The 13,647-nt window shown below is 35.6% G+C and overlaps 1 protein-coding gene across 1 annotated transcript; it reads right to left on the reverse strand.

Annotated features, from left to right (window-relative positions):
• Positions 1-922: 922 nt before the first annotated feature.
• Positions 923-11,172, reverse strand: LOC121266808 (splicing factor U2af large subunit B-like). The gene is given in 19 exon segments (XM_041170631.1): positions 923-1,318; positions 1,874-1,941; positions 2,449-2,530; positions 2,797-2,895; positions 2,982-3,048; positions 3,642-3,730; positions 4,158-4,233; positions 4,379-4,477; positions 4,603-4,718; positions 4,949-5,061; positions 5,199-5,259; positions 7,509-7,531; positions 7,534-7,567; positions 7,656-7,700; positions 7,795-7,862; positions 8,487-8,554; positions 9,627-9,749; positions 10,060-10,232; positions 11,015-11,172. Coding segments are annotated over 19 exon segments (1,617 nt in total). The 5' UTR covers positions 11,090-11,172; the 3' UTR covers positions 923-1,180.
• Between the last annotated feature and the right edge of the window lie 2,475 nt (positions 11,173-13,647).

Raw genomic sequence — 13,647 nt, forward strand, 5'->3', positions numbered from 1 at the left:
AGTATTAAGGATTATGTGAGAGAGTGACTGACGGTGTTCTGACTTCTGAGTCAGCAAACTAACTTTGGTCGCTGACTTTCTAACGACTGCCGGTTGGATATCGCTCATCACACTCCTCTAGGTCGATATGTGAATTCCATTTTCATATGAAAAGAACTGCCCAATGTTTACCAAGTGACTAGCTGATTGGCGTCCGTTCAATGAAAGATAAGTGTTGTCTAAAAGACATCCTACAAAAATAGAAATAATAAAAATTATTGTAGTACATCAAATTATAAAAAAACAATCATTACAAAAATCTAATGTATAAAATCTAATTACATCAATTTAAAAACTTTACTAAAATTTGTTTGACTACACCATTTCTCTTAATAAAATTTTTAATTCGTACTCGGCACGAATAACAAAATATCTTATTGAGATCAAATTAGTAATATCTGTCAGGTCAATGATAAAAAAAAAAAAAACAGAATAAAGAGAGATTTTTTTTTTTCACTTTATATATACTTCTCTCACTCTATACTCTAAAATTTGAACTAATACTTACAATCCAACTTAGTTTTCCTAGGAAGCAAGATTCATTACCAAGCTCGTGGCATAAATATGATAAATACATACAAAATGTTTTCCATCTCCACCCATTTCCAATTTTAAAACATAAAATTGATCGAAAACATTATTAAAAGTTTAAAACTGCTTGGCATCCAACCACGTGTCCGACGAGACCGGTTTTGTAAACGTTATACGTGCTCAGTACTTGCAAAGTTTTGACAAATTTCCAAAAGCACACTTAAATTGCGGGTAATAGTAATACAAAGAAAATAAGCTTACTTCAATGATACGGTGCATTTTGGTTCAATGATACGGTGCATTTTGGTGTTCAGAAAATAAATCCAAAACGGAAAGGTGCGCCATAGTAGCATGGAGCTAATCATCTGACTTGTTATATATATAATGTATACGTACAATTACCAGAATAGAAAAGGGAGGGCAAAGCCCAAGTACTACAGATAATGCCTGGGCTGGGCCCAATAAGAAAAACAAAAAAACAAAAGCCAAAGCAAAGGACAAAAACTATAAGCTGTCTCTCTCCATAAATTAGAAAAAAAAAGGAAAAAAAAGAAGAAGATATTACATGCTGTCAATACATAAGGAGTAAATTACCGCACATTGTCGTAGTTTAAGCCCCGTAGTCCCTGATATGATATTTGTCTTCTGGATAATAGAAGGCATTCACCACGTTGCCTCCAAATTTCCTCCCATTAAGTGCATTCCTTGCATTGGCACACCCAGCAATATCAGAATATTCCAAGAACACCTGCAAGTTGATCCATCAAATTTCCACAAATTTGCTCGTATCTATACTTATAGGAGTCGAGGAAGACCACTATGTTAAAAAAGAAAACAAATATGCACTTCTACTCAAAAGAAAGCCACCCTACAGCCACACTTTTTCTCATGATCAACACGTGTATGATGCAGTAGCATCTCCACAACACTGACAAGAACCCCCAATATCTACTGTATCCCATCACGCAATCAACAAAGTTGGTTGATACTTGCAATATTGCTTTCAGCATGCAATTAACAAAGCATGGCATAACTAACGTGCCGTACCAACCAGTATGTTTTACCAGCATGCAATTAAAAATGTTTTACCTAGAAATACCCATCGATTAACAAATCAACACTACCAAAACTCTTGATGCTAAGGTACAAACATATAATTAGCAATAGTGTATCTAATAGTCATAGTACACATGGGATGGAAGAGGATGATAGTAAAAGAGATGATGAGCAGCATTACTCTAAACATTAATCACACAACCATCAGGCAAAAACCCAAGCACAAGGCAAAATCATAACCGAATACCTTTCCAACACCTGGGATGTGCTCTCCGTTTTGATTTGGACGAGGAATAGTTATGTCCACCAAAGTTCCTATCATTCCACAAAAAGAAAGTTTATATTTACTCTTTAATGATGGTAAAAACCACAAACCATAAATATATCCATCACTCTTCAGAGATTCAGTTTGCTTTGCAACAGCATATGGCATAAGTATATTTCTTTTGTGGTAGCAAGATGCAAGAATAGGGGTGATATAGGTCATCCAGGGTTACAATCATAGACAGTCCAGCTTTAGTGCAAGGGATTAGATTTTGAGTGCGTGCTTGACTGTCTGAGGGGGAACAGGGAGACAGAGAGAGAAGCCAAGGTTGCAATTTTTTTATACCTTTCATGTATCTCATGGGCCTGGCCTTTTCTATGCGATTATGCTTTATTTCTCAATTTCACTTTGCATTGTTACTCTAATCTTAGGTCTTGAGATAACAATTCACAACTTACTCAATTTCCTTTATACTTTTCGTTCTAGAGTGTTTTAGACACACAAGACTTTTAACTACAAGCATAAATAATTTATTGGGAGATAATTGACATGCATACCAAATTTGCTACATTCATCTCGCATGTCTTCTGATATTTCTTCGTACTCTTGATCATCGTTCAGTTGATCCACAGTTACCGCCTTTATCATTAGGGGAGGAAAAAATCAATTACTTGCAATCAGTAAGGTATCACAATTAAATGATTAATAACCAGGATATAAAAGGGGAAAAGAACTGATGAAATCAAAACTACCTCTAAACATTAACAGTCTAACTAAACTATATAAGCAGAACAATTGTCTACATCCTTTACTTCTATTGTTGGCAACGACGAATATTGAAAGCCAATAGAAAAAGAAAAGGACCATAAAACCGGTGGTTATATTATTCTAAAAACTGATACAACCTCAGTCAAACATAAGACTTTAGTCAGAGTCTCTGCATTTGTTATAGGTGCCATCCCAACTCCAGGAAGGTTCACGTCACCAGTCAACAAAGCCATTTTCTGTAAGACAAAACGACGATTAAGTCAAGAAGGTAGATGAATGAGATTTAATACATAATCAGGAGGCACACAGATGTGAGCTTTACTTGCATAGCTATATGCTGTTGTGCCTGCGCTAAGATCATTTCCTGTTCTGTTTTGGACTGCCCCGCACTGTGAAAATCCAACACAATAAAGTGACATCTAATGAAATGGGAACATAATTAAACATGTCAATATATTTTTTTTATAAGTAAACATGTCAATATTTGACAGAGAAATACTTGCCTTGAAATATTGCAAGATTTACACATCAATTTTTTTTTTTTTTTTTTTTTTGACTAGTACACATCTATCATATCTTCAGTAAATATTAAATAATCTGTTATATAAATAAAGAAGAAAGAGCCCACTTCTTCTAGCATCAAAGAAACTTCTACGAGATGCAATATTACTCCATGGTTGGAATAGAAGAATCTCATCGCACTTTAGTTTTTTGCACCCAAGCTATATATTTACAACCATGAAAATGAGACGCACAGAATAAACTGAATGCAAAAATTTATGCATTACCTACTCAATTCAATTTGAATCAATACACTCTTTTACAAAAACAATTTGTTACTAAACTCCCTGTACCGATAGAGGAACAAAAACAAAGGAGTTCCAATAAAATTAAAACTATAAAAGAGAGGAGGAAAAATGATATTGGTAAAGACCGGGAATTTCATATAACTTTGAGACTCATTTGATTGAAGAAATCAAACCTTGCAGTAGCACGCCTGACTGTTAGGATTTTATCACCCATTTTCAAGCCACTAAGAGCAGCACAAGCAATGTCTGTCACAGCTGGATCCTGGAGTTCTTGTACATTAGCTGACCAGTTTTCAGAAGGAAGAATCCTCCAGAATTATAATATGGTTTATACATGCTAAAGACAAGATGGAAATTGCCATAAATCAACAATATTAGTTGTTAAGGAAACTTTTTTTTTATAAGTAAAAAATTTATTAATACCAATAGGTGTAGCCAAGTACACTGAATGTATACAAGAGAAAACACCTAGTTGGGGTGCAAAAAAGATACAAGGGACAATAAACCCAACAAAGCCCTAGCCCAACAACAAACCCATCTAGGACAATTAACCTAACAAAGCCCTAGCCCAAGCCCAATCCCGATCTTAAGGAAACTGAAAAACAAAGATTAGCCATCAAGTCCAAACACACTTATCCAAAAGACAAGCATTCATAGATCTGGTGATTTCAAATGTTAACTTCATTTACCTGATACACGCAGAAACCATATCCTTTAGAGTTTCCTGTGTCTTTATCCTTAACAAGATCAAACCCACGGAGAGGTCTGTGACAGGCCAAGTGCACCATTAGAACATGAAAAATTAATTGATTACAGGGTTAAACCTATGGGTGGAAAAGGGATGGGAAGAAAAAACGACGAGGTTTTAACAAGAAAATTGCATATACGGGTAGTAATTTAAGCCCCATACCCAAAAGTCTGCAGCAATTCCCTAATCTGTACTTCAGTAAAGTAGTATGGTAGCCCACCAACAAAAATACGGTCAGGTCCCTCTGCTCCACCAATTACACTGCGATCAGATCCCAAATTAGTACACCAAAAGTAACCTCTTCAACTCAATGTTACAACATATCCATTTACACAGAAAATATAAAGTGCGTGTCCAAAATGAGTTCACTAATAGAGCCAGCATACCCCGGTGTAAGCCCAGCAGCCGCTAAGTTAAGGTGAGGACTTGGTTGGCTAGGACCAAGTGCTGCAGCTAATGCAGGGTTGTAGTCTGTAGGCCTTCGCACCCTCACAGCAACCCCCTTGCATGATCACAAGAAGCACGTCAAATAAGGAATATGTCATCTTGCTCTGTCATTTGAGTCAATACACAGTGCAGTTCAAATAACTACATCTTCTCATTTTTTTTACTGCATATGCTTCTTATTACATTCTCACATTCATTTATTTCATTTTCATCTACTAAAGTAACCATTCCCCTTATGAAAATAAATAAGAAAAAAAAGAGAGAGCGAGTTTCAGATTGGCATGCCTCAAATATAATCCCATCTAATGCCATTGCATTACTTGCTTCTTCAACAGTTCTCATCTCCACAAATGCAAACTTCTTTTCATGATTAATGTAGACATTGACTACTGCATCACCTACAAGTTTGGATTATGCAAAACAATTGAATAAAACAAGTGAAAAATACATATCCACTATCTGCTAGAAAGTTGAATACTGAATCATGCAATGCCCAAAAAAAAAAGATGGAAAATGTTTTTGGTTACATGACTACCTTGACCAGCAGAATTTCCACCAATTGCAGCCATGATTTGGCTAAAAAAAGTTGCAATTGTCTGTTCAAAAAAAAAAAATCAGAGAAACTCTCAACAATTATTTTGATGGGTACAATGCATAAGAGGTGAAAATTGGGAAAGAAGTAACTACAGCCATGTGGCCATGGAACTAACAAGCTATCTAATACATTAGCAACATCAGTGATCCTGCAAACATAGATGAATTACTATACTCACCATAACATGTAGATGGAAATTAAGTAAATAAACAAATGTAAATAGGAGTCCAAGAGAAAAGAGAGAAAAAGAATAATCTTTGGGTTCTTAGAACTATAATGGCAATATCTTCTTTTTATATTATATTAATGAGAATAGGCATAGCCCAAGTACATAGGGGGTATACACGAGTTTACACCTAGCTAAGTGGAAGAGATAGAAACAAGAAAATCATGAAAATTTAAGCCATTACAATCTACAACACTTGCCCATAAGAACAAAGTTTTAACAAGGAACAATCTAATCTCTTCCAATGTTCACTCCTTATCTTCAAAAGTCCAATCATTTCGTACATTTCATAGACACCAAAGAATACACATAGGAACCATCTTCCACACGGCTAAAATTTGTGGAATTCCGTCCAAATTCTTCCAACTAGCCAAGAGCTCAACCACCATAGCAGGCATAACCCAGGCAACTCCAACCTTCTAAAGACATCATTCCATAGTGATCTAGTGACCTCACAATGCAGTAGAAAATGATATACAGTCTCACCATTTCTGCACATACAACACAAGTCCACGACAATCACCCGACGTTTTTGTAGATTATCCATAGTCAAAATCTTGCCCAATGAAGATGTCCAAGCAAAAAAATTCGCCTTAAGAGGCGCCTTGTTTCTCCAAATACTTCTCCATGGAAAGCTATTAATGCGCATTGGTGAGGGTCTTATAGAAGGAGCAGACAAAGAAAGCACCTTTTCTAGTGGGTGTCCACAACAACTTATTAGTTCCCCAAGTGCTCAATCTCATGGCATACAAGGTTCTGAAAAAATTAGCAAAACTGTCAACTTCCCAATCATGAGCCGCCCTCATAAAATTCACATTCCATTGGATTGAGCCACCGGACTTCTCCATGAGATCCACAACTGATGCTTCTTGTTCACACGCAATCCTGAAAACTGTAGGAAATGTGTCCTTAAGAGCTCAATCTCCACACCATAGATCATGCCAGAATTTTATTCTAGATCCGTCACCCATCAGAATTCTAGTGTGTCGAGCAAACACCCCCCCCCCCCCCAACCTCTTCGTATGTGCTTCCAAACTCACTCCATACACCGCTTGTACCTCCCTAGTACTCCAACCCCCCCCCCCCCAAAACAAATACCCGTAGTTAAGATCAATCACCACCTTCCATAAAGCTTCCCTCTCTATGTTATATCGCCACAACCATTTTCCAAGAAGAGCCTGGTTGAATACCCTCAAATTTCTAATTACCAACCCACCAGTAGAAATTGGATAGCAAAACTTATCCCATTTGGCCAGGTGGAACTTAAACTCATCCCCCAACCCACTCCAAAGGAAATCATGTTAGAGTTCTCTATTTGGATCGCCACACTAGCCGGGATTGGGAACAAAGATAAGAAGTGAGTTGGTAAATTGGACATCATGCTCTTGATTAGGGTGGTCCTACCACCTTTTCACAAATACAATCGCTTGGAACCTGCCAATATGCGTTCAATCTTTTCTATTACTTCATCCCATATAGATTTAGCCCTAAAAGAGGTCCCCAAAGGAAGGCCAAGGTATTTCATGGGAAATGAGGAGACCTTGCATCAAAGAACGTTGCCGTTCTTTGATGCCCAACCGCCGGTGGTTACGAACGTTTCCAACTAGGCCAAGCTCCGATTTGTTTCTCTTTCTGCCACCTATTTTTTTTTCAGTTTGTTTTTCTTTGCTTTTTTTGAAGTGGACTGATAGGGCGGAAATAAAATTTAGGTAATATCTTTTATGGTAATATCTTGGGTTAATTGATGGTTCTGCAGCAGCTAAAAGATGAATGCAATGTATACGTACAAAATTTCTCAGATAAGAGCAAAACAAAACTAAAAGCACAGGTCAAAGCTTAAACTCAAAGTCACAAAATATTGAAGAAAAAGGGGAATAAAGAAGGATATGTAAAGAACCAAGATACCATGCTTAACAGAAAACATGTAAAAAATGACAAACTGGGAAACAGAAGCCTCAACAATACTTGGGAAAGTTGATCACAATGACAAAGCAAAAGACGGGGAAAAAAAAAAAAAAAAAAACCTGCTCGTTGGCCAGGGGGGAAGCCCACCAACATATACTCGTCGAGCATGTCTTGTAGCCTGTAAGAATGAAATACACCAGAAAAAGTACATGAGAAATCCTCACCGATGTAGCATAACTGGAGGGAAGAGGGCCTTAAACACTTACCTGCTGGGTCATGGCTTGGGCTGGCATTAGAGGAAGAGCTCCCAGCTGTAATATATAAATGATATATAATTTAGAGATAAAAAAATAAACACAAACCATGCAGAAGAAATAAAAGACGGATGCTTGCAAAAACACATACCTGTGTCCCAAAAGGTAACATGTTCTGTATTATTCCTGGCATTGATTGAGAAACAACTGGTGGTTGAACTACATTATTGCCAGAAAAGAAGCAAGTAAATACCGAAGAATGACTAATGTAGATGACAGATTAAATTCCGTTGCAAGACATTTTTGAGAAGTAACACAACTAAAAGCCAATACTCTGCATCTCATAATAAATAGGACAAGAAAAGAAACCTACCATACCTAAATATACCATCAAACAACAAAGTAAGAAATGAAATCCCTCATTGCCGATGATATGGAAATATTTGTGGTCTACCAAATGGCAGCTGTTGCCGGTGGAAGGCGAACAACATCCAGCTAATTGGTGCATTGGTTCTCCATTGAACATAAGCTCTACGGCTGTCACGTCGTGTGGTAGCACAGTGGGACATGGAGTCCAACATTGCCTTCTTACCCACACCACAATCACGAAACGCAAACAAAAGACCACACACAACAGCCAAAGAACACAATTACGGTTCTCAGTTTCCATAGTAAATTATTAGAAAATCATTTAATAAAAAGGCCACAAACAAGTCTAAACTACAGACAAGTGCAGCGAATACTGCAAAATGAAAATGCAACGAGTATCTTAACAAAAAAACCTAGTATGCATAACTATTTGATAGGATTCAGTATTTGTACTTGAAGAGTTTAGATGCAAACCTGGAACAGCAGCACCAGGCAGCCCAGAAACAGCGGGTGGTGCCATGTCAAAACCACTTGTCCTTTTGCTGAAGACATAAATGACAGTTAGCAAGACAACAGGAAGTGATACAGTCATAGGCCCAAATTAAACAACAGCATTTTCCAAAATTCAACAGACCTTAAAAACACAACATACTGAACAAAAGCTTGTAATGTGGTGAACAGGCTTGGACAATTAATGAGGCAGAGATTTCAAGAAAATTCACAAAATAAAGCATTTTATATACATTCTCAGGAATATAATTCATGGAAGGGCATGCACATGCACAGCGAGGGGAGAAGAGTGAGAGCGAAAAAATTAGCCAGTGCACTTTCCAGACTCTGAGGGTGTGCTGATGAGAGAATTTCCATGGTGAAGCTTGTGAGGACAAAATCTTCTAGGAATGTTATTGAGAAATTATTTGCCTCTTCACTTCCTTTAATAAAATTTTACTTATAAAAAAAAAAAAAATAGAGAAATTATAAAGGTTTGGGAATTATGTATGGTGGGAAGAAAGTATAAACCAGAACTTCAGAGATTATAAACCAATTGGTAGGATATTTTCACGTGTAACATACAAAAGTAGCTCAGTTTTGAACTTCTAAAAAAACATTTCCTCAATCAAAGAAGAAGTTCCAGAGGCGGTTGGCATGAACAGGCAATAACCACACTCATCCCTTTTTCCCTTCATCCACAGGCTTGATAGATCAAACTAGTACTTTGAATTCAAATTGAAAAGGAAATATGTGAGATGCTTAGGAACAGGAATTCTTCCTAACTGGGGCCGAGCAAGGGATAAGTAGTTAATGTCTTTTCATGACTTCCTTGTATTGCTAAACTCGCATATATAGGCAATGCTCTTGTATATGTCCCATATACTCAGGCCTTTGTCTACTTTATTCTCAATAAAATTTCAATCCAAAAAATAAGTAGTTCTACATTGGATACATCAGTTCACCAAGGATACAGAGAGATTCCTTATAAAAATTAAAAAGAAAAAAAAAATGAGAGAGAAAGATTCACAGAATAATCAGAAAGGAGAGCGACATCAATAGTTATTTGGAGAAAAATGAAGCAGAAGAAGAAAATAATCTGAAAAATTCAACAATGTTGCATACCTTTCTGAATGAGAACGGGAACGAGAGTGCGATCTAGATGATTCATTCCTAGATCCATCCCTAGAACGGGAACGCGATCTACGTCTATGTCTCCTTTCTCTTTCTCGATCAGAATAATGGTGTCTATAACAGGGAAGTGTGATATTTGCAAATAAGAATACACATTTCAGAACAAGTTTAACTTTGTTTTAATAAGGAATCAAAGATTTTATTAATCATTGCAAAGGGTGTAGCCCGAGTACACAAGATGAATGCAAGAGGAACAACTAGTTAGGAACTGAAAAAGAGACAAAAACAATCATGAGCAATATGTTCCGATCAGCAACATTGGTCAAGAAATGACCACGAGATACAGTAACTTATATGTTGTGTAACTAACAATGGCAAACTTGTGAGACGTCTTAAATGAACAAAATCAGAGGGAATATAGTACCTGTTATAATGACCACTTTGATGGCGGTCATAATCATCATACTTGCCACCTCTGTTATCATCTTTTGTACTTCTATCCTTGTAGTTCCTGTGATGGCGATCTCCATCTTTTTCCCTATACTGATTTTTATCTCTAATCCTCAATCTCTCATGATCTGATCCACGTGAATTGTGCTGAAAATAATTTCACACTAGTCAGTCATTTGACCAACAATTGTAATAAAAGATTACTAAGCAAGGGATATAAAATAAGGAGAATATGTGTCTAGCTAGAACAATGTCATCATAAATGACCACCACAACAAAGCAAGAAAAGTTGCAAAAATCTTAGATCACGAGGAGTCACCAATTGGATACAAACCACTTTCCATGAAAAATACATAGAAGTGATTAATTTAATAATCTGATCAGGCATCCCGAAGAAAATGAACCATTCCTCATTGCTTCGCACAGCAAGTCATGTGTGCTCTATGTCTGCTTCCGTCTATACTTGCATATGAAGGTATTATATGTGTAACCATTGCCATATAGACGCAGCAAAGATGGCATAAGCGGTCTTTACAAGTGCACAGGCACACGCACATAGATATGCAACTCAATTCACCATTTAGGCCTAATTTTTGGCTCAGTTGAGAAAAGTTCAACCCTCAAACGCTAGTTAGTAGCCTTTCATAGAATCAGATTGGAAATCAGCATCTGTTTACGCTCACCTCCCAGATTATCAGAGAAACCAAAATCATACACGCAAACATCTGCTGAAACATTATAACCACGCAAGACGAAACATATACCATCGAAAAACAGTGCCAAAAAAAAATTGTAATTAGGATCATATGCTTGCTAGAAAAAAAAAAAAAAAAAAAAAAAAAAGGTTATAACGTTACACAGGTTAAGCGATAGAATAGAAAAAAAAAAACGATAAAAAAAATAACATTGGACGGTTGGAAGAGAAGGACCTTCTGATGCGAGTCGCGGGCATCTAGGCCTCCGGGCTCGGATCCTTCGTTCTCAGGCGAAGCGTAATCGGACATTGTAGCTCAGTATTGAAACCCTAATCCTCGCGAACGCAACTTCTGAGCTAGACAGCTGAGGAACTCGATCGCGTGTACGTTTTGCTCGGGCAGCAGGACATTAATGAGTTGGGCTTCCCACGAAGGCCCAAGTAATTCGGACTCCCAATTATTATTATTATTATTATTTTGCAATATATTTACGAATGTACCTCAACAAAGCAAAATTCTTGTTCGGACCAAAGCGGAAAAAAAATTTAAAATAATAATAATAATAAAAGAGCGTTCACTAAGCGAAATTAGATTCTTTAAAATTTTTATTTAAAATTAAAAACCTAGAGTGAAAGAGAGACCTACGAAGCAGACTTAAATCTAATTTATGCCCAAAATTCATGTTAAGAATGGACTAATAAAAATATTGAGATATTTCAAATTCTTATTGGAGTGTTAAATCTGAGTGAGAGACACATGAAAAGTGAGGCCTACATAATTTATTACAGTTCATATAAATATTTAGAATATCATTAAATAACTAATAAATATTATAAATTTTACTTATCTGTATCCTAAACCTTAAACTCAGATAAGAATTTATCTGAATTTGAGTGAATGTTTTAAATAGAAATATTCTTTTATGTGTCTACTCGAAGTCTCGATTCTAGCTATATGGAGAAACAAAAACTCAAGAATAAAGATAAGGTTAATGATCTACTATTACTCTTTTTATATTTGATTTTTTTTTTAATTTTTTTAATTTTACTTAATGATTAAAGAAGTAATTATTAGTAAAGTTATATATTTTTAAATTTTTTTTAATGATTAAGAATATTAAAAAAATACTTAAAATAAAATGATAAAAAAAATAAAAAATAATAAAATACACTTGAATACTATATAAATAATAATAAAATAGTAAGCGTATTAGTACCCAAAACTCAAATCAAGCTTTGCCCAAAAGTGACGTTGGGCTCAAACAAGAAATAGGCCTTTTTTGAAAAAAAAAAATGGGAAATAGGCTTTTATTTGTCTATTCGTTTCTAAAACCCAAGGCTATATGGATTTAAATACAGTGTGATAAAAATTTAGGCTGGTTTGGAATTTTGACTGACCTAAAATGATGAGTCTAATTTTAAAATAAATCTAACATTTAAATATCAAATTTTTAAATTATTAAACTCATCTTAATTCAAAATTTCTTTACACGTGGGATCCAAAACCTTTTTCAACTTAACATCTATTTACACACGAGACCCATAACTTTTTTTCAACTTTTTATAAATACATCTAAACTTATATTAACATAAAACACATATAAACTTATCTTAGGTGTGCTTCACAAAACTCATTTCACAATCTTAACTTACTACTATTTATAAAAAAATTCAATTCAACCTAACATCAAAACAGGACCTTCAAATACAAGTGCGCATAATTCATTTTTATTGGATCGACGTGGTTATTATTTTCCTCTAATCAAGTCAATGCTATATCATTTTAACTAGAAAGCCAAGGATATAACATTTACATGATTATTATATAATTTATCTACGGGATAATTATTATATTTACAATACAGATCAACAAATTATTGGGCGGTTCAGAAGTTCACCATGGCTTCTCTCTTCTTGAGAATTCATACATTTCTTATTTGTATATAGAGAGCTATCTCTCGAACACTGGTTTAGATTCGATATCAATGAAAAAATAAAACGGAACGTCTAACAATATATCTTCACATACCCATAAATGGATGAAAAATATATAAATCCTACTTTGTTGTTCTTACAAATATTGTATTAGCTGGTGGTAGAAAGTCACTGTGAAAAGCTCCAAAAAAAAAGGGTATGAATTTTTTAAAATTTTATGTTTTATTGTTAAAATTTTTTAACAAAGCTCTTATTGGTAAGTTGGTTTCCTCCAAACTCCTGAATAAATACACTTTTCACTCCACGATTCGTGTTGGACTTTTGTAAAAGTTCTCACTATAGAGGACCTAGCAGCAAACCTTTTCATGTTTACCTTTCTCTCCCCAGTTGATAAACACAGAGTTTATTTACAAAGACCGTGAAATTTTAAGGGGTTCCATATGGTATTGAAAGAATGGCCACCGAGACTTAACATTCAAGATATTGATCTCTCTCATTCAGCTTTTTGTATTCATATTTATGGGTTACCCTTATAAATGGTGACAGAAGGTAACATTGTAAAAATCGGGAAAGTCCTGGGAAATGTGCTTGAAATAGATCAGAATTTTCTTCCAAGAAATGGGTTCAAACAATGTCTTCGGATTAGAATTGAAATAGACACAGAAAAGCCACTGCATGAAGGTTTCATCTTACCCCGTACCAACAAGCCTCCTGCAAAAATAAGTTTTAAATATGAAAGGTTATCTGAATTTTGTTATGGATGCGGGAGACTCGGGCATCTTCAACAAGGGTGCCATATTTACACCAGTTCCCCTGCAGAGCCAATATTTGGTCCATGGATGAGGGTGGAATCTCAAGATCCTAAAAGGCAACCTCGGTTCGAAGAAAGATCAAGAGACGCACTATCTGAATCTTCAAGATTTACCATTGCTA

The sequence above is a fragment of the Juglans microcarpa x Juglans regia genome, chromosome 5S (genome assembly GCF_004785595.1).
Source record: "Juglans microcarpa x Juglans regia isolate MS1-56 chromosome 5S, Jm3101_v1.0, whole genome shotgun sequence".
NCBI classification, from domain to species: domain Eukaryota; kingdom Viridiplantae; phylum Streptophyta; class Magnoliopsida; order Fagales; family Juglandaceae; genus Juglans; species Juglans microcarpa x Juglans regia.